General features: G+C 36.8%; 2 protein-coding genes across 4 annotated transcripts; one reads left to right on the forward strand and one right to left on the reverse strand.

The window, feature by feature from the left end:
• Positions 1 to 1,801: 1,801 nt before the first annotated feature.
• Positions 1,802 to 6,734, reverse strand: tmem130 (transmembrane protein 130). Of its 2 annotated transcripts, none has more exons than XM_056772148.1 (8): positions 6,635 to 6,734; positions 5,402 to 5,484; positions 5,145 to 5,316; positions 4,819 to 4,961; positions 4,617 to 4,701; positions 3,696 to 3,898; positions 3,158 to 3,276; positions 1,802 to 2,421 (listed from the first exon to the last, which is right to left on the reverse strand). In XM_056772148.1, the coding sequence occupies exons 3-8, from the start codon at positions 5,282 to 5,284 to the stop codon at positions 2,269 to 2,271; spliced, it is 843 nt and encodes a 280-aa protein (XP_056628126.1). In that variant the 5' UTR covers positions 5,285 to 5,316; positions 5,402 to 5,484; positions 6,635 to 6,734; the 3' UTR covers positions 1,802 to 2,268. The 2 variants fall into 2 exon arrangements, with proteins under 2 accessions (XP_056628126.1, XP_056628125.1); XM_056772147.1 differs by lacking the exon at positions 6,635 to 6,734 and adding an exon at positions 5,567 to 5,645.
• Positions 6,681 to 26,036, forward strand: baiap2l1a (BAR/IMD domain containing adaptor protein 2 like 1a). Of its 2 annotated transcripts, none has more exons than XM_056772145.1 (14): positions 6,681 to 6,900; positions 7,535 to 7,610; positions 7,767 to 7,853; positions 14,403 to 14,464; positions 15,084 to 15,155; positions 15,619 to 15,753; positions 17,396 to 17,548; positions 17,707 to 17,862; positions 18,005 to 18,119; positions 18,196 to 18,409; positions 20,261 to 20,320; positions 20,458 to 20,602; positions 24,967 to 25,004; positions 25,100 to 26,036. In XM_056772145.1, the coding sequence occupies exons 1-14, from the start codon at positions 6,850 to 6,852 to the stop codon at positions 25,170 to 25,172; spliced, it is 1,437 nt and encodes a 478-aa protein (XP_056628123.1). In that variant the 5' UTR covers positions 6,681 to 6,849; the 3' UTR covers positions 25,173 to 26,036. The 2 variants fall into 2 exon arrangements, with proteins under 2 accessions (XP_056628123.1, XP_056628124.1); XM_056772146.1 differs by having other exon boundaries at positions 6,683 to 6,900; positions 24,970 to 25,004.
• The last annotated feature ends 1,601 nt before the right edge of the window (positions 26,037 to 27,637 follow it).

Genomic DNA, 27,637 nt, shown 5'->3' on the forward strand with positions numbered 1-27,637 from the left:
CTTTAATTATTAAATAGGCCTATTATCATATTTGTAGGCATTGTTTTTAAACTTTTTTCAAAATAAATGTAATTTAGTGTTGTCGCTGGAATGCATTTTTTAAGATACCCATATTTCTGTTTAATATATGGCCTTGGTTTAGATAACTGTGCCAATTATTTTACAGGCATTGCTTGACAATGAGGATTTGTGTTTTTGCTAATGAAAAATAAACGAAAAACTTCAAGATTTTTTACTTTGCTATGTTTTTGTTCTGCTACGGTTCCTTGTTTGAGGTTTAAACCTGATGAATAAAACATGATTCCTTAAGCGCCATTAAATAAAAGCACTTATTTTTTAACAGACACATGCTCTAATATTTATTTATATCTTAGTTCATGCGCTCTAAATATTGAAGAGAATATTGATTTTCTTCCGTGTTGTTCAGAAGAAAGTAAGACAGGAGGGTGATGACATGTGATGACACTGTTCTGTCAGACAGGTGGCTCTGAGAGCATAAGCCTGACTTAAAAGGATGAGATCAGTCCCAAGCCAAAGCTTGCGTCACTGCAGACAGACATCTCACAAACCTCCATCTAACTATTAAAAATCTAAAATGAGTTTGAGATGGGTGTAAGTTTGGTTAAGAAGTTTCGCAGGTTGTGTTTGAATTTATTGGATACAGTATTCAGATGTTGGTATAATGTTTGGATTCCTCAAGGTAATCAGCTCTCTGTGACCTTTATCTTCGGGGAGAGAAAATCTCCTGCTTCCTCACAGCTCACATTCCTGAGGTGATTAACACTTTAAATAATGTAGTTTACCAGTGCTCTGCCAATCACAGTTCAACATTATGAGCTTTGAAATACATTTTTTCTGCAATGTTTGATGCAAGACTTATGATGAATTGAGCGGCTTTCATCTAAATAGGTAATAAGTGATATATTTGAAATGTGTCTGTAAAATATGTAATCACATACATCATTTATTAATGTCATTTCAAACCTGTATGACTTGACATCTAAAGTAACTTTCTGTTTCAAAAATGGTTCTTTCTGGCGAAAAAAAGTTCTTCAGATTATTAAAAAGTAAGAAAGAGATGGTCATTTAAAGAACCTTTGACTAAATGGTTCTTTTGGAACCAAAAGTGGTTCTTATGGCATCGCTGTGAAGAACCTTTTAAGTACTTTGATTGTTAAGATTGTACTTTCTTCTGGAGAAGATATATAGAAGAATGTTGGTAACCGAACAACGGCAGTACACATTCACTTCTATTGTACAGACATGAATTGGGTTCAGACGTGTTCTTAAAATGATGCCTTAAATGCTGTTGTCTAAATATAAGTAAACACCAATTTAAAAAAAAATGCTAAAAGGTTGCTTTGAATTATACTTCTCCCCATTAGTTCCCCAAAAATTTAAGACATTGCAAACCTTGAATGCATTACAATAATTCAAGCAAAAAATCGACATCATTCATTTTTATGTGAAGTGTCCCTTTAAGTAACCTATAATATCCTTAAATACAACATTTCCCAAGATACTTGTAGTAATAAATATGCACCATAATGTTTAAAGAAACACATTGTCCTTTTACATGCACACTACTTCTACACTTCAAAGGACAAGAGTAATTCCTCGGCTACTGTTGGGCTGAAGGGCACAGTTATTACCAGAAGTATGATGCATTACACATATATAGCCTTTAACCCAGAGAGATATTTTTCAGTCCCTTGTGGAGCTGTAATACTTCTCTTCCTGATACCTCACAGTGCAGATGGCAAATGTCATTGATCATCACAGCAGGAATATACAGGTCAGATTCATTTATTCCAGTAGAAAGAGCTTTCAGTATGAATATCTAGCAAAGACATATGATCCTTCTACAATACAGCAGTGCTTGTTGTACATTATATTCAAGTTTAAAAATTGAACTTGGAATATCCCAAAAACACTGTTGACTTGCAAAACCCTCATAAACAACCTCTTAAACCATTTCAGAGTTTGCAACTTCAAAACTGTATGACCCTTTCTCTGTGGAACATAATAGAAGATATTCTGAGAATTGTGTCAATGTTTTTTGTTGTTGTTGTTGTGGTAAAAGTCAATAAAGGCAAATGTTGAATGGTTACCAACATTCTTCAAAATATCTTCAAAAAGTCATACAGATTTGAATGACACTATAGGGTACTTGATAAATGTGAATGGCTATAATTCAAGATAATACAATGAAAGCAAATTTTAAGAAATATCAGATGGAATTAACAGGGTTAATTGGGTTAAATAGGGTTAATGATTGTACATCCCTTGCTGATGAAGAAGGGACTGTGATTCAATTCGTCTGGAAGATGTTTGTAATGGACAATTATCCTTCAAGGGGGAGGCTGCATCCTTGGCATGCATCTCAATGTCTGTGACAGCATCATAACTCATATCCGATACCTGATACAAAAGAAGACAAAATGTACACCAATGTAATTTAGTAAAACCATGATAATCTGGGAATCACATCTACAAATGTTAACGAAGCATTACAAATTCCACACTATGTGTGACTAAAGTACATTTTGCCACAATCAGCTCCTTTGTACAAAATGTGTCATTTTTATGCTTCCCTAGAAGGTCACAAGATAAAACCTTCTCACAGCATGCTGGGATAGTCATCGATTGGCACAAATTACTCTTGTCATTAAAGGGAAAGTTCACCCAAAAATTAAAAAGAAGATATTTTGAAAAATGTTGGTTTTTATGAACAACCAGGGGACCCACTCACTTCTATGGTGTATTTTTCAAAATATCTTCTTTTGTATTGTGCAGAAGAAAGAAAGTCATAAAGGTTTGAAATAACAAGAGGGTGATTAAATGATGATATAATTTTAGGTGAACTATCCCTTTAAAGCAAAAGTAGGCTAAATGCATCAAAAATTATTTATCAATTGAACCTTTTACTTAAACTGTTATGCTGATAGGATATGTGGTCAAATATTCTATAAGAAAATGCCAAATAGAACCATTGTCACCAGTGGCAATATCTTATAAAAAGGCTGTAAACCAATGGGCTGAATCCTCACGAAACTGGTGTATATTAGCCTCTGGTGGACAAATCGGAATGGTGCGATCCAGATGTATATAAAGACAACATACTAATATTTTGCTTTAATGGTTGCACATCACTCACCAGTGTCTTACATACAAAACCCGATTCTTGCAGTGGACAACACACCGAGACAGAGATGAATATGAGAGTAGCAAAAATCACTGCAGCACAGGGCAAAATAAAGATGAGGTGATTCACAGCTGAGGAAAAAATATTATTGATGTGTGAGCTTACTCAGAAATAAAATAAAATCAAACTAAAAAATCTGCATGAAAATGTAAAAAGTGCTCTGCTGGTAATTCAGACATCTTTGTTGTTCAGCAGCAGCATGAATAATAAATCAGATATAAAACTGCTGCTGTCAAATTACAATTCTTTGGCACTGAGGCCACTTTTTCGGTAGCTCAGCTGCTACAGCATGACGTTAGCCGGTCATGGGTTTAATTTCCAGTAAATGCAGAAAAATGAATTTGTCAAAAGCATAAATAAGCATGCAGTTTTGCTTCAAATTTCAATTATTTTCCCTTTGTTTAACAACATGCCTACAATCAGTACTGGCAACTCTCCATCACGACTGTTTATACGCACAAATTTTTTTGAAAGAATGTGCTATACTTACGGCTGTCCTGAACGTGGATGTTGTAGGATGTCTGAAGATTGCTGATATTATTTCTCACGCTGATTTCTAAGCAATACGTTCCTACTGATGTGAAGGTGTAGTTCAGATTGAATATATTTTCGTAAAGCCTGACTGAGTCGCAGGACATTGGACTGGGTGATTGACAATCAGGCAAAAGTCTCCAGCAGTACCAAACCGGAGGACTTCAACACATCATAGAAAAAAACAAAATAGATTAGGTGTCAATGACATATAACGACCACTTCTCATTTGGTGCCACCATTAATGTCCATAATTGTATAATATTCAAAATATCGCATTTTGTGGCTGAAATATGAATCTCTTCACAGTATGCTTTAACTCTAAAAACAGCTGTGTGTTCAGTTGAGGACAGCACATTAATGTGTACACAATGTGTGTTGAAAGTAACACATAAAGTGTGTTAAAATGAAGACATTCATTTTAAGAGTGCATGAGTTGTATGTGATATTTAGGAAAAAAAAGTTTGTTCATTTAAGACAAAAGTATAGATCAAAAATATGAAATGATAACTTAGCTCAAAGAAATGCAAATACTTGGCTTCAAAGCACCTTAAAAACTAAAGATTCATATTCTAATCATGTCAAGGAAATTATTTAATTTTAAGATAAATCACGTTTGCACCACATGACTTTTTTATGGCTATGGCCAATTCATAAATGAAAAACACTAAAATTACTTAATTTAAAATGTTATTCTGCATTTATGTGTACACCACATTCGTAATGTTAAACTAACTGCAATACATATTATTTGTTTCTATTTTAAAATTGGCAAGTTGAAAATCCTTCGTCATTGACCCATAATAAACAACTTTGGAAAAAAATTATACAGAAAAACTGTATAATGTTCTCAGTTGAGCTATACTTTAAATGTATTTACCTTCCTCCAACCTGAAAGGACAGGCTACTCCTTTGGTCCACGTTATAACTCAATGGTCCTCTCAATTCAATACTTTGTATGGCATCTACAAAACAAAAGGAGACTTAGTCGGAAGTTGATCTTTGACATGTTAACACTATAAGTACATTGTACCGATTTAAATAAAAGTACTGATGACAAGTGATAGTGATGTTGCACCCACCTAACACAGTCAAATCTATAGAGTACAGTCCGTTAATTCTGGATTGTTTGGTTATGTTGGCTCCAATCCTCAATATAAAGGTGTAATTCCCAGGTGAGGAGTAGCTACAATGCACAAAAGGCTCTGGGCCTTCAAATACTTTCCTAAAAACAATGACAATATAGTTAAAGGTTTAGGTTAAGGTTAGTATGTAAGTGAAACAATGGCCAGGACATAGATTCAAACACTTCTCTAAAAACAATGACAGTATAGTTAAGGGTTTACATTTAGATTTAGGTTATACAATTTAGTACCATAAGTGAAACAATGGCTAGGACATAGATTACCCATTGCCAAAGTCCCATGTGTATTTGAAAACAGCAGAGCGAAAGTTACGCCTTTGGTCAAGGAGATCAAAAGTAACCAGGGTGGGTACGCATGAGGCCAGAGCGCCACTGTCCCGCAAATATGTGTAATTCCCCTCCATCTGACGGAAGGTGATCTTTCCTGGCACATCTCCTGTGGCAGAATGGAAACAACGTGGCAAAAATAAACACCAAAGTGACAGCCAAGCCAAAAGACATTAGAGGACTAGTCAGCTTACCAGATGAATGGATTAAGTTGTCGGGTATGCCAACAGCAACAGAGATGAGTGAGAGAAAAGTGTGAAGCAGAACACTCCAGATCCTGATGGAAATAAATACGCAGAATTTGATTGAAATATTCCACATTCAATATGAACACAAGACCTGAAAACTAAACTGATTACCTATAATGGGGACCCATGTTTCATTTACTCTGAACTATAAGCTGTATTTACAGTTCATGTGGACTCTTCAGCGTGGCTCTTCAAATGGGTTTAAATGACGGCTTGTGACTTACAACAGAGTTCTACATTTATGTCTTTTCACACTATTTGGTAAAGGCTTGAAATCACATCCACGTGAATTCTTGTCCTTATATAAAGGGGGTGTATTGTGTTGCAAAAGAATATAATTCATGCAGAACCGAAACAAATCCACAAATTCCACTCACACGTCAGAGACTTGGTACATAAAGTAAAACATTCCATTTCAAATATAATATAGTTATATGTTATTGTCTTAAAACACAAATGTATATTTTATCATGTATAAAGTAGACATCTCTGTTTATGAAAATGTAAACAAAGCCTATTGTTTTGGTTTTATTTCTAGTAAATCCATAATAGCCCAAATACTTTATGGTCGCTCATTACAATAACCACAGTTTAACCATAGTATTTGTAGTAAAACTACGGTAATACAGTGACGCCCCGAAACACGAGGCAGTCTTATGGGTGAAATGGCCACACGGTGGCGCTTCACATTTGTGTAGTGCAAAGTTTCAGATAGTCCCCAATAGTTTATTAATTTGATACCTCATAAATTTGATATCAGTCTTCGATTTACACGCGACTTTTAAATTAAAACATGTAAAGCTACATTTGTAGTCTATTTGTATAGTGTTCACCAAATAAGCGCGAAAACAAGTCAAGTTTCAGTATGTAGAGTTTTTATTTTTTAAGTTTTTATTATGAATTTATGAATGAATGAATAAAACGTAAATAATAAATAAACACAAATGTTCCATCTATTTTGAACAATGTTGATTCTCCCCACATATTTTATTATTATTAGGCTATTGTGATATTGTTATTCGTTCTTTCAATGTTTTGAAATTATGTTGCATGACCCATAAAATGCCAAGGTCTATCATAAGATAAATATCAGTAGCCAAGTAGGCTACCAGTATTTAAATTCAACTGTAAGTTGTGTTCAATGGAAGAAAGTCAGCCAGGTGACGTCACCGATCCCACCTTTTCCACGCGTGGCATGAGGTTGCTGCTCAGAAAGGTTTCATCTTCCTTCAGTCTGTCCGTGCGCTGTTGTATTCACCGTGAGCGCGCATCTGCGCCCCTTTTTCTATCCGCGTCCACACACTTTTCACAGGTGCGACGAAAGCACAGCGCTCGTACTGGGAAGCCGAAACAAACAAATTATCACTGAGGACTTTTTAGGACCACCTGCCAAAATGTCTCGAATCCCGGACGACGTGAACAAACTCACCGAGAGCACTTATAAGGTACAACTCACTTTATCTGTTCGGCGTATGATATCGAAGTACCGCGCGAGAGAGGGGCGGCCGACACCTTAGTGCGTCTTTCTTTATTCGTCATTGACTGCCAGGTGTAAAATGCAGACTTGTGAAAGTTGTTTAACTGAGTTTAATAATGAAAAAGGTTCAACTTTGCTACACAGTACAAACACGAATGCATATTACTGTTGCTATGTTGGGTTTCTGGGTTGGAAACCTGTTTGTGCTGCAGTGTTTCTGTTATTGCATACCTGACAGTTCATTGTTTTGTCATGGGTGTGTGCCTGGGGAATTAACAGAGGAACTGCCCTGATTTACATTGTGGGGCATTTCAATAGAGAGGCACAGGGTCCCGGATTGACTGGACCTTGATCTCATAAGGCAATTGAATTAAAATAAGTAAATGATTAAACGGCAACAATGGAGCTATATTTAGAAAATAGTAAAGTGTAATAAATCTCTGTTGTAATTTCATTTAGCAATGACATGGTTGGGCAGTCTTAAGGACAGCGCATGCATTTTACTGTGTCAGTAGTTGAAGTTGCTGAAGTTTCATTCAGCCGCGACAAAATTGCTTTCTGCAACAACTTGAACGTATGAGCTGTTTTTCCTGCTTTTCTAGAATGTGGTGGAGCAGTTCAATCCAGGGCTGCGAAATCTAGTCAACCTGGGGAAGAGCTATGAGAAATCAGTGTCAGGTAACCACATTATTTCATGCACATCATGGAGTTGCACTATGTAAATGAAAGACAAGCTACAATAACATAAGATGATGGTTCAGGCCAAATTTTGAGAATACATCCAGCGGCGATTTCAGTACGTGTTAATCAATGTGTGCTATGTGTGTCTTACAGCGATGACCATGGCCGGAAAGGTATATTTTGACGCAGTCTCAAAGATTGGGGAAAGTGCTGCAGAATCACCGGTGTCCAGAGAGTTTGGTGAGTATGACTTGCTGATGCAGACGTGGTCTGCACAAGGAGCGACTTCACATTTTTTATTAGATGAGTCATTGTCGTGTCTTGGAAAACTGAGTGCTAGTTATTTCCTCTTTTTAAATCAAAGTCTGTGTAAGCCACATTCACGTGATACAACTCGGACAGGTTTGGTTCTTGTCTCTTGTGACCCAGCAACAGTTGAATTTATATTGTCTGATAGTTTTAATCAGATTGATATATTGCTATCTGTTTGGTCATTTGGGATTGGGCAGAGAAAATGATAATCGTGTATTAAGCTCAAATCTTATCTGTATTTTGCACAAAAACAGATGTGTGTGATTTGTGAGACGTTTAGGAAACTCTCCCAGACTGCTTAGATGGCCACCACCAGACAGTGTGAATTCTCTCACATGTATTGCGCAGACTGGCAGCAAACAGACAAAACAAACAGCTGTGCTGCGAGATTTTGTCATCATGGCTCAAATGCACCAAAGCACCATCCAAACGCACACCTAAAAATCCCCCCAAAAAACATTATGATCCAAACGGCTGTGATGAAGGAGTCATAAGACCATGGCTCATATCAGTGTCTGCAAGCGGATGTGATGTTAGCCTCTATTATGAAAAGCTGTTGTGTATATAAGGCATGGCTTGTGGTTGCTTTTGACCCTCTGTTGACATGTGAACATTATCAGCCTGAGGTCCAGCATAGGTGAAAGCAAGTCTCAGGACAATTCCTTTAACACAGTGATTTCACTGTGGGGAATCTAAACATTTGAAACTATATGACAGGAATGTGAGAGGTGCTCAGTCTGGTCACCACCCCTTTCCCTAGCTGACTCATTCTTCTAAAATTAAGCCCAAGAACATCCAAATGCAAAGTAACTTTTGTTCTTTTAAAGGTCTAGTGTATGACATTTAGTGGCATCTAGTGGTGATAAAGCAAATTGCAATCAACAGCTGACTCCGCCCCTTACCTTTCGAAGCACTATGGTAGTTAACAAAGAAATAAGATGTCATCAGGTTTTCACTTCTTTGCTGAAAGAGATAACGTATTTATGAAACACGCTCTGTAAAGCAGTTTGTCCATTTAGGGCTACTGTAGAAACAAAATGGCGAATTCCATATAAGGGGACCCGCGGTGTATGTAGATGTGATATTCTCATTAGTTGGTATGAAACGTGTTACAGATACTTGGCTGTGTAAGGTTGATCAATTCATTACATCATAAGGTTCTTTGTTGCCATTGTGAGACGTGAATATTTCTTCAACACTTTCACTTTAATGCTCCGAAACAGATATTGAAACACTTTTTTCCTCTTTCTGAGATTTTTAGCTGCTCTGTTTATTTTTCAGTCATTGTGATGCTTTCCAATAGTGGCGAATCTAAACTGAACTCAGGAAAGCTTTTTAAAATCGCCAAGCAAACTCAGACAAATGCTGCTGTAAACAAAAATATCCCTATGTAAATTGAATCCAACTTTTGAGTGAAACAAGATGTTTAACAACTAAAATATAGGACAGGTAAGGGCGGATTAAGGTGGTCAGGGGCCCCTAGGGTGGCCTTTGGGTGAAGCCCTCCCCCATAGTTGGCTTTGAGGTGCCTTTCACGCTTGCAGTTTAGTTCGGAACGGGCGTGGTTTGCATGAAAAATAGCTGATGTAAAAGCTGTCACGCAAACTCTGCGCATGCGCTTTAGCCGATTTCAATGTATTGACTTCAATATAACACATGTAAGAGATGATAGTCTTGGTAATTTACCTTGGATTTGGCCAAGAGTGAGCCTGCATTGTTTTGCACGTTGCGAGTGAAATCATAGCGGCAAATTAATGGTAATACGATGTTTCCAGATTTAAAATATAGTCCTGATAAATAGTCTGTTTGCAAGCGGAAGAAAGCTCTGTAAGTAAATATACAGTAAGGGCCAAGTGTTGTTTACTCTGCGCATAAAAACATCAAGTGAATAAAAAACAAAATATATTGACCAATGTTTGCATTCATCTAAGATATGATATTCTGTGTAAACAGAATATCATATCTTAGATGAATGCAAACGCACCAGGTTTCGATAGAATCAAGACACCAAACCAATGCTTATAGGGGCGTCGGGTACAATCGCACCGTGATGGACACACATTGAGACAGCAAATACTACAGTTTTTCCTCTACATTACTGTTTGCGTAGCAACGGCAAACACCAGGAGAGCGCAAGCTCCAGTTTTATACAAGTATATGCAAAATATGAACAGCCCCTAAAACCAATCTGTATAATATGCCTGTCATTGTGGAATAACTCCCTGAAATATTACAGATGAAATAATGAGCTTACTGCTGCAACAGCTAAGGATCCCACTCCAGTTGTTTCAACCAGAGCACCAATGTTAGCCAATAGGAGCTGCCAGTCCTCCTGCTGCTGTCTTAGTCACGATGTTCTTTTAACTTTTTTATTTTCCGTTTTTGTGCTCCACTATTATACTTTCTTTCGGACATTTTGTTTAGGTTTAAGTATTGTCCAACAACAAGTTTATGTACATTACGTACAAGGTGTAAAAACATTTTGTTATAGTAGGCAGTTATTCTTACCTTCTGACCGACTCTCTGACCGACGTATTCGTACGGCAAATCATCCATCTAAATCCATTCCACCAGCCTACTCTGATCTGATTGGCTAAATGCTAAAGTCAGCTATGATTGGTCTACCGCAAACGAGGCTCACAAGCTACAGTGTTTGGGGGAGAAGAGAAACGTTTTCGCAGGCAGTCCTAGCAAACGTAGTCGGGACTATTAATAGTGACGAAAATCCGCGGCGGTTCGCGAATCAGACTAGGGCACGACTCGATTCAGAGTCGATTCCCTTTTTTCCAAGCCAATGACTTTGTTATTCATTCACATTCGCCTTTACAACTCAGCAGACTGCTTACATACAAACACGGCAACAATACACACTACATGAAATGTAATTTACATGGTCTCGTAATATTTACTTTAAAAGTAAAAAAAATCTGGCAAACCAGAGGCCCCTAAACAGTGGGGCCCCTAGGCTCCAGCATAGGGAAGCCTGTGTGTTATCACGCGCCTGATGACGGGACAATATGATCTCACAGGAATCCATAGTTATTTTACGAGATGGCTAATTTGTATGAAATCGTACATTGTGAATCGTACAAAAACTTGTGGTTATAAGAAAACTCAAAAATGGAAGCCCCGGCCTATAACCCCACCCCTAAACCTAGGGTCACTGGCGTGAAACTGCACGGTCGGACAAATAAGCCACCTCATGAAATAGTTTGAAATTTCGGTAACGCTTTAGAATACTGCTTCTTACTTGATGTGTAACTAAGAAGGAATTACTGCAGAACTAATAAGTAATTCCTCATTAATACTGATATCGGCTCTATTAACTACTATGGGAGATGTGTTAACTAATCAGTCTGAAGTAGCATTTTATAATTTAGTTAAGAAACAGTTAATTAATCAATAGCTTTCAAATTCACTAATTTCTCCTTAAGAACTACTATTAGTTATCTATGAATTCAGATTCTACATAAATAACTATGAAGTAACAGCAAATAAACAGTCATATACACAATTGACCACCACAATAATCAAGCAGTAGACATTTCTTCTTATTTACTATTGCTAGTACTACTATTATGGAATTGCACTACTATTGCCACTATTACTACTACTGTCATATAAATGCAATATGCCTTTCATGGAATTCTTGTACTCCAAAAGAGTCGTTACAACAAAATTTGTTTTGTTTTCAATAACCAGAAATCAACTCCCCCACTTACACAATAAGTAAGAAACAGTATTCTGTTACCCAAATTTCTAACTATTTTATAAGTGTTAACCAAATTGTGGTAAGATTGTGTTGGACGGGATCAGATTGGCTCATGGAAAGTGGCAATAAATACCAGAATAGAACCAGTAGGTTGGAGGAAAAGGTCTAAAAAGAGATTTGTAATGCAACTGAAAAGTCAAGTTTTATGAAGACATTTGCACAGTTCAACCAAAAGTGAAAATTCTTTCATTTAGTCGCCCTCCAATTGTTCCAAATCTATATAAACTTTAATGATCTGTTGAACACAGAGAAAGATATTTGGAAGATTGTTTGTAGTCGTATTAACAATTGACCTTCACAATAATCAAGCAGTGGACATTTCTTCTGTCACAGTTCAGTATAGGTGCCAGATCTCACTATTAACCAACCATTACCAATTACTTTTTCTCCAATATACTCTTAATTTCTTGCATATAAATAGGGAGTAAGGTACTTGTTAGGATTTGGTATTGGGTAGGATTATGGATGTAGAGTATGGTCATGCACACTATGTGCTTTATAAGTACTAATAAAACGGACAATATACCAATAATAGGCATGCTAATAACAACTAGTTAATAGTGAGAATTGCCCCCTACACTGAAGTGTTACCATTTTCTTCTTACTTACTATTGCTAGAACTACTATTATGGAAATGGAATATGTATTTCATGGAAAATGCAATGGAATCCATTATTAATGTATTGAGAATTACTACATAATTCTGAGAGAATTACTTGGCACCTGGAACAGTATTCTAAAGTGGAAATGTAGGGAACCCGTTGAATTATGTGGTAATTATTAATGGGTTCCGTACATTTCCACTGTAGAATCCTCTTACATGTTCTAAGTAAGTCTCTCAGAATTATGTAGTAATTATTCATACATTAATAAAGGGTTCCCTGTTTTTTTTCACTTCCGCTAGACATTGCCTTACATACAGGGTAATATTTAATGATAACGTGATATATACTGTGGAAAACAGACACACATACTGTATTTGAAGATCATAAACCTATTTGAGGTAAGTGGCTTATGACGACTAGGCAGTTGGAGTGGGGAAGTTGATTTCTGGTTATTGAAAACAAAACAAATTTTTTTGTAACGACTCTTTTGGAGTACAAGAATTTCATGAAAGGCATATTGCATTTATATGATAGTAGTAGTAATAGTGGCAATAGTAGTGCAATTCCATAATAGTAGTACTAGCAATAGTAAATAAGAAGAAATGTCTACTGCTTGATTATTGTGGTGGTCAATTTTGTATATGATTGTTTATTATTAGTTACTTCATAGTTATTTATGTAGAATCTGAATTCGTAGATAACTAAAAGTAGTTCTTAAGGAGGAATACGTGAATTCGAAAGCTATTGTTTAGTTAACTGTTACTTACAAAATTATAAAATGCTACTCCATGCTGATTAGTTAACACATCTTCCTTAGTAATTTATAGAGCCGATATCAGTATTAATGAGGAATTACTTATTAGTTCTGCAGTAATTCCTCCTTAGTTACACATTAAGTAAGAAACAGTATTCTTAACTGTTACCCAAATTCTGGTAAGATTGTGTTGGACAGGATCAGATTGGCTCATGGAAATTGGCACTAAATACCAGAATACAACCAGTTGGTTGAAGGAAAAGTTCTAAAAAGAGATTTATAACGTCTACTGAAAAGTAAAGTTTTATGAAGAAATTCTTTCATTTACTCGCCCTCCAATTGTGCCAAATCTATATAAACTTTGTTGTTCTGTTGAACACAAAGAAAGATATTTGGAAGATTGTTTGTAGCCAAACAGTTCTTGGCCACCATTGACTTAATAGTAGCGAAAAAAACACTATGGAGTCAATGGTTCCCCAGAACTGTATAGTTTCCCATATTCTGCTAAATATCTTCTTTTGTGTTTAACAGAACAATAAAGTTTATACAGATTTGTAACAACATGAGGATGAGTAAATTATTACTATATTTTCATCCATTGGTGACTATCCCTTTGAAAAACCAATCTGGTCAAATTAGATTTCATATTGATATATTGATTTTAAATCTATAACATTAAAAGCTGTACATTTGGGGGATTTAGGAGACCTAATGGTAATCCATTTGCTGGGTTCTGTAATCTTTGTAAGGTTGTGCTCCCTTATGCGTCATCTCTGGGCTTCTGTTGGCACTCTCAATACAAAGACCACATTTACCAGCTCACCCTGCTGACCTTTCCATGCTAATAATGCTTTTAAAACTACTATATGTGCGTCAACCATAATGCACATCTTGCTTTCACTCACTTTTGTTTATAAAAACAATCCCAACTGCAAACAGAAAGACATTCTCTTGGTCATTTTTACACTATTGGTAAAGATGTTGAATAAAGCTTATGTCATGATGTGTGTGTTTTAGCTGACGGGTATCTATGCCTTTGATGATTTAAATTTCTCGCATGGCTTATGTAAGCAAAGGTCAGACTATTATTTGCCAAATTTATTTGGAAAGCAAAAATAGACCAAAAAACTAAAATCAGAAAACCTTTTATTAACTCACTCACAAGGATGGATGGGAGTTACTTGGTGATTGTGAAGCCTACATTAATCAGGAATATGGAATGTCCTTGAAAAGTTGCAGTCGGAAAGATGTTAGAAGGCAGCTTTAAAGTGTTCAAGTTGAGGTACAAATGCCTAGAAATATTTACAACAGCACTTAAGACTCATAAATGTTTCACTTTTTCTCAGGTGTGGTTCTCATGGAGATTTCAGAAGTGCATAAGAAGGTCCAACTGGAACTGGAGGAATCTGTAAGTCAGTTTTATTTCTTTTTTATTTGAACTACTAGGTAGGTAGAGGTTAGGTGACATTGGACTTTGTAATGCTCTTGTGTCCCAATACAAATATATAAAAAGAGTTTTCATAGGGCAGTGCTAGTGGGAGAAGCGCTAATGGAATACAATGAGAAAAGGTGTCTGGCTAAATATGGTATTAGCATTAAAGAAATAAGTCTGTTTGTACTCAAACATTTATAGTCACATGCTTGAAAATGAGGTTTGTTTAAAGATCTGTACTATACATTCATAATTCATATACCAGCACTTTTTGCCTTAGGGAAGGTGTGTGCTTTTCTTTGAACTGAGTTTATCTGCGGTATGTGACTTTAAAAATTGTTGACCCGTCGCTCTCTTTAGACTTTAAGATAATTCACCCTGTATACCCTGAAGAACATTTTTTATCAGAAACTCTCTGGTATTCACATTGGAATTCACATAGAAAGAATGTGTTATGAATATTTAACCCCGGAAGATAAAAAAAACCTTTTTTTTAGATCTTCACATAGTCATAGCTTCTCATTTGGGGAATTTACATCAATGTTATATCACCATTATTGATTTTATTCCTCTGTCATTGATGTTGTTGCATCAGTTCAAGAAGTTCCACAGGGAGCTCATCACCGAACTGGAAAAGAAAACAGATATGGACATCAAGTACATGAATGTAAGTATTGTATCATTTGGATCTATTTTTAAAAGTTATATTTTAGGGGCTTTTACACCTTTATTGGGATAGGACAGAATAGAGCTTACAGGAAATAATTGGACAGAGATGGGTAGCCGGTTCGGCTAAAGGATGCTCCAGTCGGGAAAGAAACTCGGGTCGCCATGAGCGCACCGGCACTATATTTTGGCGCGCTAACAAAAAGGCTATTGGTGCCAACTTTTGATTCAGATCTTAATCTTATAGACCTATATCATTGCTGTCCTTCCGAAACCTCGGATGTCCAAATTACTTTTTCAGGAAATGAAAAAACACTGTTTTCAAAGTTGACTTTTTAAAACGTTTTATTGGTTGTATATTTTTTTGCAAAATCAAATACTAAGGACATCAGTGAAATCTAATATACAAATATGACATGCAGCTGGAATGTTTCATTAATTCATTGATTTTACAATGTATCTAGGCCACTTTCAAAAGATACCAGTCAGAGCACAAAATAAGACAAGACTGTTTGGACAAATCACAAGCTGAACTGAAGAAAATGCGCAGAAAAAGTCAAGGGAAGAATTCTTCTAAATATCAATTCAAAGAAAATGAGGTAAGAGCATCTTGTATTACTGTATAATGCAATCGGACCAAATAGTTCATCAAATCAGTGTTTATTATTTTCCTGGAAATTAGCCTCCATTGGATTATTTATTGTTGTACATCACCATTGAGCTTCTTTTTAAAGGGTCATTGCTTCTTTGAACAAATAGCAGTGAAAATCTGTTTACATAACATGTTTGCTTATGAATGCATTTCAGTCCTGTTTTGAAAGATACATGAAGGCAAATTGAAATTAACAAAGAAACCAACAATGGTGTTGCTTTTAGTCTATCCATCATTTGGTTGCCATTTACGAATCGCAGCGAGTCTGACTGAGAAAAAAAGTCTTATGAAACTATTATAAACACAACAGCACACTCCAGACCATCATTCTGGGAGGGGCTGGAGAAGCTTGTATAAAAACTTGTTTCTCAACACGAAAGTATTTGTTCACCGAAAGCGGTTTGTGTGTCGCCCGGTTCATTCATTTACCTTCATTATGACATCATTTGAACGGCATGGCTTTATTGCTTTTCATATAACGTCATTTGTGTCTGGGATCATCCTCCAAAAACGTGTCAGTTTATGCTGCTGACAAATCCTAAAGTAATAACAAACAATGCCCTGCTGTAAGATAAAACTTAAGTCATCCATCTCTATACTTGACTATAAAGTAAAAAATGAAATAAAAAGATTTCGACATAACACTGGAAAAAAACTCCAAGGAAACAAGAAACGTCCATGGTCACCATGACAACCTAGACCCAGAGCTATTACAGGAAGGGCTATCCTGTAAAGAAGGATAAAAGCAATGATTCCACTGTCAGAAAAATAGGTTACTCACAAAACAATGACTACATGTGTGGTGGCTTCTTAAATGTTGAAATGTTGATACTAGAGATGCACACATACTTAATAATTTAGAGTGATATCTGCCGTGAATACCTATCCTGAAGATAATAGTTTCCTAATAGTTATTAATTCATTTAATGACTATTAATATTGAACATCAAACTGGTGATGTTTCTTGACATTTTCTATTTACAGAGAACAAATTCATTGCATTTTCCTCTTCTCATTGACAGGATATATCGGCTGTTTTCAAACTATCGGCCGGAAAATTGCTTTTATAGGCCAATAATGATTACTAACATTGTTGATATTCGTCTGAGTTTGTTAAATATGATATTTTTATTCTCCACTGTATATCTATTCTTCTAGAAACACACCATCATGTTATGTAGAGGCATGTGACTGTATCAGTTTTTTACATCACAATCATTTCTAGGACTTCTAACACAATATATTATATTACCGCAGTGTTACGTTGCATTTCATAGACAGCATATTCACCAAAGATGTTCTGTTAACATTTTACTCATTCATTTTTGTTTGCACTTGCTGTCCATAAGCAAGGGTTGCATTAGAGCATTTTGTATCTTGACTTATTGATAGAAAGCAAGTTACTGTGATTTCAGAGAAATTCAGACAATTATGTTAATGTTTTCTTATCAGTATTTTAATGTTATCTAGGATTATTCATGTATGCAAATCAGTCGTCATGTTACAGTGGAATTCAATGATTTTCATTGGCACAAGTTGTGTGATTCTAGTTATGTGATTCAGCAATATTTTCTGATTATGGGTTTTAGTGTTTAGAGACCATCACATCCCGGCAGACAGACATGCAGGCATTTATTGCAGAGGGATGCAGGGAAGCCCTGTTGGAGGAGAAGAGGAGATTCTGTTTTCTAGTGGATAAACACTGTGCCTTCACTTATGAGCTCACAGCATTTCATGACAAGGTGACCTACAGAAAATCAAGAATTTAGTTTGAAGTTACATCTATTTAATTCACCATCTCTTTATGTTAAACCAGGGCAAGTTATATTTATGGATTTACATGACTGTTCCTCCAACATGGTTTGCTTGGTTTCCATTAAGCTATTTGTCTTTTCCACAGGCCAAAGAGTTGCTGACTGTAAAACTTCCCAGCTGGCAGGATAAGTGTACCGATGCCACCCAAGTGCCCGACACAGTGAATACCATGATTGACAGCCTTCAGACCCCACTGTCAGTCATACCAGAGACCTCGCCGACGTCAGAGCACAGCATCAGGGTCAGTCTCACAAAAAAACACCCTTTACATTCATTGACATTACACAATTTACATTATTGGCAAAAAGCCAAATGCATTTGCTTTTTGGACTTTAACTCATATCCCACTCTAACATTTTTCACATTGTTTTATTATTATTCAGAAAAAATCTGTGAATCCGCCTCCAGCCCCGTCACTCAAAGCCCAAACGAGCCCACTGGCCAACATGTTCTATCAGGACGCTCCCAGGAGCCCCATCCCATCTGAGCAGTACTCAGGTAGGCTCAATGCTCTCATGCTTTCGTCTTGTTTGACATGTTTCTACGTATATAACACTTGCTTTGAAATCCACAGATCAGGACAGTCTAGATGAAAATGGCATGTCCAGATCTACGTCTTTGTCTAGCGGGATGGATGTGGGAAAAAAGACTAGGGTACAAACTATTTTCCCCCACACAGCAGGGAATAATGAGACTCTGCTGAGCTTTGATGATGGAGACATCATTACACTGCTGATTCAAGAGGAGCGGGACGGATGGCTGTATGGAGAACTAGAACATGCTGGACAGTAAGTTCAGGCCATTCGTTGTCACTTAAACATACAATGTATTCACTACCATTTTAAGTATGTTTTTTTAAGTATGAAATATTTCTTATGGTTTTAAAAACCTTTTTGATTTGCAGACATAAGTCTGAATGTTTAAAACTAGTATGGTGAAACCTTTACAGTAAGGTTGTATATGTTAACATTGGTCAATGCATTGGGTTACATGAACTAACAATAATTCTACATCATTCATTCATTTTGGTTCATGTTAATGTAAGCATTTAACAATACATTATTAAAATCAAAAGATTAACAATAAACATTAGTTAATGCGCCATCCCAGTTTTTTATCTTTTAATTTCATAGTTGCAAATACTTACATTTGTCTTATTGCTTTGATTTGATGAGATAAAATTCTGGTAAAAAATATTAATGAAGAATTTGTAATGTGACCTAAACGTTTGAAAGGTAGAGCATTTTAAGTCGGAGCCCTTTTTGAGCATACACATGAAAACACAAGTTGGAACTAAAATGGCGGTAACTCATGAATTCTTTGCAAACGTTGGTCTCGTTTGAAAAAAGAAAAGTAGCTGATTATTGCTACAAAAACAATCATACAAACACACATTTTTTTTTTTAATGTATGCTGTTAGGTTTCTTGTAAAAAATACACAAAAAAAAATTCTGTTTTTCTTTTAAAAAAACACGGAAGAAATATGTATTCTAGAGTCTTAGACCTTTCCAATGATATATAGTTTTTCATGATTCGATTAGAAAACTGGATGCACAATATTGATGCAAACTTAGGTGTCAGTGACAGTTAACAGGCTACGTCACTTTCCATGAGGTCATCAGTGAGCTGTTGGTATGAAGGGAGGTCATTCTTTTTCTATGTGAAGATGTTTTCATGGTAAATGTTTACAGAGTCCGCATATGACCTATGCATTCACTTCTGATATGCCCGGCATGTCAAACATGCCTCACCATATTTCTCAAAAATTAACAGGATTAAATAGTCCGAGGCATGGAACCAGTATTTCCAGCTTAGAAAAGTTAATGTTGCTAAAACGAGTGACTTAAAGGGGTCATGTGACACTGCTAAAACTAATATTATCGTTTGTTTAAGATGTAATGCAATGTGTATAAAAGATTTAAGGTAAAAAAACAGTGTTTTTTCACATACCGTGCATGTTTTTATCTGCTCTTTGTCCCTCACATTAATTTACAATGAACCAATTATTTTTTCAGCATTTTTTTAATCCTTGTTAAGGTTTGTTAATGTCAATGCAATTATTCATGTTAGTTCATTGTGCATTTAATAATGTTAATAGACACAACATTTGATTCTAAAAATGTTTTAGTAATTATGAAATTAAAATTAATTATTAAGATCATTGTTAGTAATTGTTAATAAATAGCACCTTTTTGTAAAGTGTTACCAGTTACATAGTAGTTAATATAACTGGACCTTAGCTTACAGTACAGTACCTAACAGGGACAGGTATGTTTCTGAGCATGTTGATATACTAGATGATAATGACAAATATTTAAATAATCCAGATCTTAAAGCCAATTTCAGACAGGTCAGTTACATGAGTTTTGCATGGTCTTGTTTTTGAAAGTCCAGGGTCCGCAGGTTTCCCCTCGCTAGTGATAATGTTGTCGCCAGCACTATTTTGAGAAATAAACAGTCTTGATGCACTGACGCACACTGAGTTCAAAGTTGCTGTGTGACAGTTCCTAAGCAACAACATCCAAATGCATTCTTCATACTACATTGTGCTCTGCTTTACATCTGTGAGATTGTGAAAACACATTTTGTTTGTCTGACATGGTGCACATTATAGTTTTACATTTTGTATTTAATTGCAGACGGGGTTGGTTTCCTTCATCCTATTGTCGAACTTACAATGAGCCAGAGATCGGGAACAGGTACCTGGGGTTTATCTTCAAATTTGGGGAGGAAATATCGATGGCATTTCAACTAAAAGCTACAGTTTTTATTCATCTGTTGAAAAATTAAAGTGATCAAGTGAATTACTGTCGTCTGTGTAATTTGTGTGGAGCAGAGAGGAGAGCTTGATGCACAGTCAGACTGATGGTCCAGAGTGCCGGGGGGAGCTGGAGGAGCCCGTGCTGCTGCCCCCGCCTGACTACAGTGACTCATTTGGGGACAGACCCATCAAGCCCTCCATCCCCTCTCCAAAGAACACGGTAAACACAACGCAGATGCTAATGTGCAAGCTGAGTGCATTGTTGATGAAGCTGCCGGTTTGCAATTTGCAGCAATGAAGTCACTTCCAAACTGTAGTTTGTCAAGTTACAAGAAACTGGTGAAGATATCATTTATTAACTTTCATGTCATTCAAAACATGAACAGTATATCACTTTCTTCTGCAGGACACAAAAGAGGATATTTGTATCAGTACCGTTTGTTTACAACGCCATGCTAATAGGAGGATTAAAGCCGTAGCAGAGCAATATTTCGCTCAATGACTGTGGGCTTCGCTCAGTGCTAACGGATCAAGCAAACGCTCCGATCACATAACGCTCACTGGTAAACCAAATCCGGCTCAGATCCCACTCTGACATAAAATGTGTCTAGTAAGCCTAAATTATTTCAGTTTATAATAAACTTCTTGAGGAAAGAGCTCTTGAAAAGAGCAATTATGTTTGTCCGACATTCTGTGACAATACAGTAAAAAGTATATTTATATATAAAGTATATTTGATTTTCGTTTCTATATTTCTGTGAACATATACTGTAGCTACCATAGTGCAACATTCAAAATAAACGCACAAAAGATGAAATGCAACAGGCTCTAAAGAAACATAGACCTTAACAAGGAGAAATGCGGTCTTAAAACGTCAAACCAAAATCGTTACTGCATTTTAGAATGTACTTTTAGAAACTTTAGAAAGTAGCTGCGTCTTCGAAGGCTGCATCCGTGCATCCTCCGGAGATCACATTTGGCGGCCTCGGTTTATTCAGGTTTTATTTCAGAAAAGCAACTCCTACATTGGGTAAGTGACAAAATGTCTTAAGAGAAATAAATATAATAATGTAATAAGTTTTTTTTAACTGAAATGAGCCTGTATCAAGCCTCTTGTCACCCACGCACTTCTGCAAATGGATGAGGCGTTTGTGTTTTGAGAGGTTTTTTGAAAGTTGTGAAGGATGCTGCAGGGGGGGGTTGAGGCTGTCAGTTCATTCCACCACAGGGGAACCGAATGAGTAAAGGTTTTTGCAGGTGATTTGGTGCCTCGCTCAGTTTCAGACCGAAGATGACGGGAGGTGATGTAGACATTGAGCAGTAAGTTATGGTATAGAGGCTAAATTGCTGTGACGGTTCTGAAGGCCAGTGTCAGTGATTTAAACTTGATGTGGGCAGCAACTGGCTGCCAATGAAGAGAAATCATGAGGAGTTTACATGGGTTCTTTAAGGATTATTGAAAACTAGATGTGCAGCTGCATTCTGGATCATTTGCAAGGGCTTGACTGCATTGGTTGGAATGCCGGCCAGTAGAGAATTGCTGTAGTAAAGTCTTGATATGACCAGAGCTTGGATTTGCAGCTGAGAGGCATGCTCCGAAAGTAACAGCCTGATTTTCCTGATATTGTAGAGCGCATACCTGCAAGTTTGAGTGGTTGCTTCGATGTGAGAGGTTAATTTCAGCCAGTCGTTGAACATCACCCCCAGGTTCCTCGCAGACTTGGAGGGTTTTATAGTTGAGGAGCCGAGCTGAATGTTAAGGTGGTGTTCAATGGATGGGTGGGCTGGTACAACCAGGAGTTCTGTCTTGGAGAGGTTGAGTAGAAGGTGATAATCCTTCATCAAAGAAGAGATGTCCAGAAGGCAGGCAGAGACACGGGCAGAGATGGTGGGGTCATCTGACTGGAAAGAGAACTAAAGCTGCCTTTCATCTTTATAAAAAAAGTATGAGAACTATAGGAAAGTATCGGAGGTGGTATATATAGAAAAGAGTAGAGGAGCAATAACTGATCCCTGAGGAACTCCCATTGTCAGCTGGTGAGATCTGGATTCTGAACAGTCTTAGTGCAGTTCCAAAGATGCCCAGTTTGGGGAGAGTGGACAGCAGGATCTGGTGGTTCACCATGTCAAATGCAGCAGAGAAATCAAGCAGAATGAGGACAGATGGCAGGGATTTAGCACATGCCTGCTGTAGGTTTTTGACGACAGACAGGCGAGCGGTCTCCATGGAATGTCTTTTCTTGAAGCCGGATTGTTGACTGTCCAGAAGGTTTTGCTGTGAGAGATGTGCAGAGAGTTGGTTAAATACAACCCTTTCTAGGGCCTTAGAAAGGAAGAGTGAAATAGTTCTGTTCTTGCTGACCACTGAGGTGTCGAGTGTTGGTTTCTTGACTAAAGGTGTTACCAGGGCTTGTTTAAATTAGGTGGGGACAGTACCAGTGGTGATGGAGGTGTTTATAATGTGTGTGAGTTGAGGCAGTAAAGACGGGAAGATAGCCTGTAGGAGGTGGGAAGGGATTGAGTCGTGGGGACAGGTGGTAGGCTTGTTGGAAAGGAGAATTTTGGAGACATCAGTCTCCGAAAGGGGATAGAAAGATGGAGTTGAGGATAGCAAGGGGTATTAGAGAGATCAGGGATGCGTTGAGCAACGAATTTCCTGCTGATGGTCTCCACCCTATCCGTGAAGAAACTGGCAAAGTCATCAGAAGTATTAGCGGGAGGTGGAGGGGTATTTCTCAAAATATCTTTGATTGTGTTCCATAAGAAAGAGTCATTTACTGTTTTCAAATGACATGAGGGTTTATAAATGATGACAGAATTTATGGGGGGGTGAACTATCCCTTTAAGCCTGCATGCACAATACAGTGTGACGTCAAAACCAGCAATGTGGCTTTTTTGTTATGTTACACAAGTATTTGATAGAAGCAACAGTTGAACTACGGTTAGATCAACCTGTAGATCAAGCAGACAAATAAAAGAACCTCTACCTGGGCCTCTCCTTTGGATCCTTTTTGTTCTCTGGCTGGACTGAAATAGGCAAACCATTGATGTGTATTTCAGGAGGGACTCCCTGATCAGATCAGGTTCCTTTCTTGAGTAAATTTAAAACCACGGCTTTTCTTTGCAACTCAACAGCAATGATGTGTTAAGGATACAATACAAAAGAGGTGTGCATTTATGCTATAAGCTTTAACATACAGCTACAGAAAAAATGTCAGCATTTACTATTTATAGATATGTGTTTAGGTAAAATGATCCTTTTGTTTCATTCTTTGACAAATTTACCATATTTTTCTGAAAAAACAATAGAACAAAAATACTGCAAAGAAAACACATTCCTATTAACTTTTAAGAAATACAACAGTAATATTTGACATGAATTTAGGAAAAGTTATAAAAAATACTTGTTTTACTGTATGTGACAATCTAGTTTTTTATGTGTCTTGTCACGCTGTCAGTCTTTCACATTGCTGTTGAATGACTTTGTCACTCCTGACGTTTGATTTTGTTGAAATTCAACAGACAGTGAACTGGAATGACCACAATGAATGTAGAAATGCGGAATCAGTGCCAATTTAGAATGGTCTCTTAATTTTTTCCGTGGCTGTATAGAAATTATTTTTATTTAATTTTATGTTCGGTTGCAGGAACTTAGTAGCTGGATATAGACTCAGAGTAATATAACCTTTGTCAGCTGCCAGGGGGCGTAGGGCGGGGTAGATGGATACTCTGCATTACTATCATAGTGAAGAATTGAAAAGACATCAAAAAAATGCTCCCTACCTGGTTGTGACATCATGCGGGAGACTTGGGGACACAGCTGAATGTCCCCACATATCAGAATTAAGCCCCAGATCACGGCATTAAGGCACTTGCATAAAATAAGGTGTTTTAGGCGGCTAAATGTGTTTGGATAGAAGTTAACCTCAATTACGATTATGTTATAGTGGGAATGTGACTGTGGTTGCTTTCAAGCTGTGATGTTCTGCATCATGAATGTAGCAAGAAAGTCCATATGGTTCATGTTCAAGTTTTGTGAAACCAATGCCATATAGTACTATAGGTTTGGGCTGGAAATGGACTAAACTTGAAATTTATGTTTTTTTGCACCGCTCGTTTGTAATGGAATGATTCTGGTGATATGAAATAAATCTCATACCAAAGATATCTATGCCGTAGATATCCTAATATAAATTGTGGTTGATCGTTATATCAAATAGATCATAAGGCACATGCTGAATTTTTTTATTGGATCAGTTAATGTTAACATGAAACACAAGCAAACATTATAAAACCTATCTTTAGCTCATGTAGATTCTTGTCACTTGAGGTTTCTGATTTGATGTCAACACTTGTTGATAAGTCAACCCTTAGCTGAAGCAAGCAAGCGTTTCAAGATTATCAAGATTCCTGACGCAGATAATGAGTTCACAGAACACAGCGAATGTTCCAAGTGCTCAAGTTGGCTGGCGAAGTGACAGAATGGCATTGACATCCTCATCAAACCAGTCCAACAAGGAAATGGCAATGCTTACTTATAAGCTCCAAAGATCGGAAACTCACTATCATTTTTTTTCTTTTAAGCAGGTGCCAAACGGTCACTCCATGCATCCATTGCTAGGGTGAGTCATTTTAACCAAATATATTACCAGTACCAGTAAAATTACCTAGAGTTTATCCCTCTCCTTCTAACCAAAGTGTCACTGTTCCTCCTCAGTGGCGGGAATCCATTTTCCACGGTGAGACTACGACCCACGGTCACAAATGACAGATCGGCACCTATTGTTTGATGAGGTCCCCCACAAACCGATGTACATTTTGTGTCTGAGAGGTTTTCATATATTATTTAATATAATGACACGGTGCATATAAGGAACCAAATGAAAGGGTTCTGTTATAGCACCATTTTTAATTCACAGAGTTTCTAAACGAACACCAGCACATTTAAATTCATGTGTCATTATTTATAGGAATTTTAGACTTTGATTAAATTATTGTTTTACATTGTAACTGGATTCATACATAGCGCTTAACAAGCTCTTTACCTCTACACAATGTAGGCTATACTTAGTTTCTGACCATATTGGTCCCCTGTCTACTAGGTTCTTGTTAAGGTCAACTGAAGTCATGGATGTATGGCCTTATAGCCCCTGTTTCGAAACACAAAAGAAATCTTGTTTCATTTCAAATTCCACCGAAGTTGTGTGAGGTTTTAAGTTTCCCAGATGCCAAAGTGTTTTGTTTGGCATGTGGATTGATTGTACAATATCATTGTTTTTAAATTGAAATCCTCACTGCACATCTTCTACACATTTAGAGGAGAACTGTTAAGTTTTTTATTACTAACCTTGTAAAATATTAATAAAACGTGTGATAAAAACAGTCTTTGGAAAAATGCACAATGTTGGATTTAAATGGAGATTATCTGATAATCATATTTACCTTACTGATAGAAGACAGATACTTTTGTCAATGCTGTTTCTTAACATATAAAGTATGATAAGGTTGTGTATATGTTATGCCGTCGCTAGCATCTTCTTGTATCGGGGAAACTGTTCTTATAGACCTTTTAATTTTTGTGTTGAAATATTGATTTATTGACCCATTCCCTTTTACACCACATTCCTTTGAAATAAAGATATACTATAAGTGTATGAGGAAATTACATTAATTACATTAACATTAATACATTTAATGTTATTATTATTACGCTTTGAAATCTGTTTTAGTGAAATGATTTGGATGAAACAGGTCAAGCCATTGTTTAAAAGTTTGCACCCCTCTCTGGCATTTATTAGTATTGGGAGCTCACCACTGTTTTAAATAATATGGTTTATTTCCCAGTGCTGTTAATATAAAGTATCTTAACATGTCTCAATGTGCCGTGACAAACAGGCATTAACTGGGTAGTTTTCTGTCTGTGCTGTAATAGAGACTCCTATGCAGACCGCCCACAATTGTTTTGACATTATGTAGCTATATTTAAATGACATGTTTCCGTTCAATAGAGTTTGTCCCAAGAATGATGTATATGAAAACAAACTCTTTGTCATTGGCATTACAGTGCCGTTATATACATTAAGATTCATATGTTGTGGTTTGACCACTTTAATGGAAATGTTTACAGCAGCATTTATTCTTTTTCCCAGTATTACAGTCACTAGATATTCCAGCAGATTATTCACCGTTGATATGACATCTGAGTGTAATTACTTAAATCAGCTCAAAAAATCCTAAATGAGATGCTAGTACTGTAAAATACTTAAGTAAAACCGGCTATAACGAATATTATTGTTTGTTTTAGATGTGATACAATGTGTATACACGATTTAAGGTTAAAAAACGCTGCATTTTCCACATTCACTGCATGTTTGTATCTCCTCTTTGCTCCGCCTCTCTGAAACACGCTGTTATTTTACAAAGCTCATCGCTCTGAAAAGCGAGGTGTGCTATGATTGGCCAGGTTACTAGTGCGTTGTGATTGGTCGAATACTGCACGGAAATGAAACGCCTCTTACCACATTCGGAACATCAGGCTGCGCCGGCAACTGTACAATGAGATTTACAAGACCGCCCACCTTACTTTCGTATCCATTTGGGCGGTCTTAGTCAAATCATACCACAAAGTGCCATACATGCGTGGGGGTGTGGTTACACAAGGTGTTGAAGGCAGGTCTGTGTGAGCATTCGCTTTTATATAGAATGCATCTTTTGTTCCAACTCTGAAATTTTTGCAATTTTTGCGTGTCTAAGACATGCATTGGCAATTTATAACACACCAAAGACCATGAAAAACACGTATTTCCGCAATATGAAAACCCCTTTAGTATATAGAATAGTAGGCTGTAGTGAATTGTAGTGAATTGTAGAAAATTATAGCAGCAAATTGATATAAACTTGTAAATGATGTGCAAACTTTAGCAAACAGCCTGCAATGTACCAATGTGCAATAGTAAAACAGAATTTACAGCGTAGCTAAAATAACTTTTCTTTGTAAGGAATCCCCCCCATCCCATTGCGTCCCCCCAAATAAAAAAGTATAATCTTAAGTTTAACATTTTAATTAAACCAAAAACATATAAAGTCATACAATGCTGAAAAATCTATTATTTTGGTTTGTGGGCTTAATTTCCTTTTATTTGATTGCCTAAAATTGTGTATTTCATAAAATGCCCCAAAATCTGTAGCCCCCCTGGATCCATCTTGTGTCCCCCCATGGGTCACGGACCCCAGTTTGAGAACCACTGGTTTAGCA

Source organism: Triplophysa dalaica, chromosome 17, assembly GCF_015846415.1.
Source record: "Triplophysa dalaica isolate WHDGS20190420 chromosome 17, ASM1584641v1, whole genome shotgun sequence".
In the NCBI taxonomy this organism is placed as follows: Eukaryota; Metazoa; Chordata; class Actinopteri; order Cypriniformes; family Nemacheilidae; genus Triplophysa; species Triplophysa dalaica.

Bases quoted from the DNA above. Each gene is read 5' to 3' on its own strand.
- baiap2l1a (XM_056772145.1), top strand. From the start codon at position 6,850: ATGTCTCGAATCCCGGACGACGTGAACAAACTCACCGAGAGCACTTAT. The intron at 15,754-17,395 runs GTAAGAGCATCT...TATGGGTTTTAG, and splicing joins ATCAATTCAAAGAAAATGAG to TGTTTAGAGACCATCACATC. The intron at 17,863-18,004 runs GTCAGTCTCACA...ATTATTATTCAG, and splicing joins CGTCAGAGCACAGCATCAGG to AAAAAATCTGTGAATCCGCC.
- tmem130 (XM_056772147.1), bottom strand. The intron at 3,899-4,616 runs GTAAATACATTT...GATGTGTTGAAG, and splicing joins TCCTTTCAGGTTGGAGGAAG to TCCTCCGGTTTGGTACTGCT. The intron at 3,277-3,695 runs GTAAGTATAGCA...TTTTTTCCTCAG, and splicing joins CATCCACGTTCAGGACAGCC to CTGTGAATCACCTCATCTTT.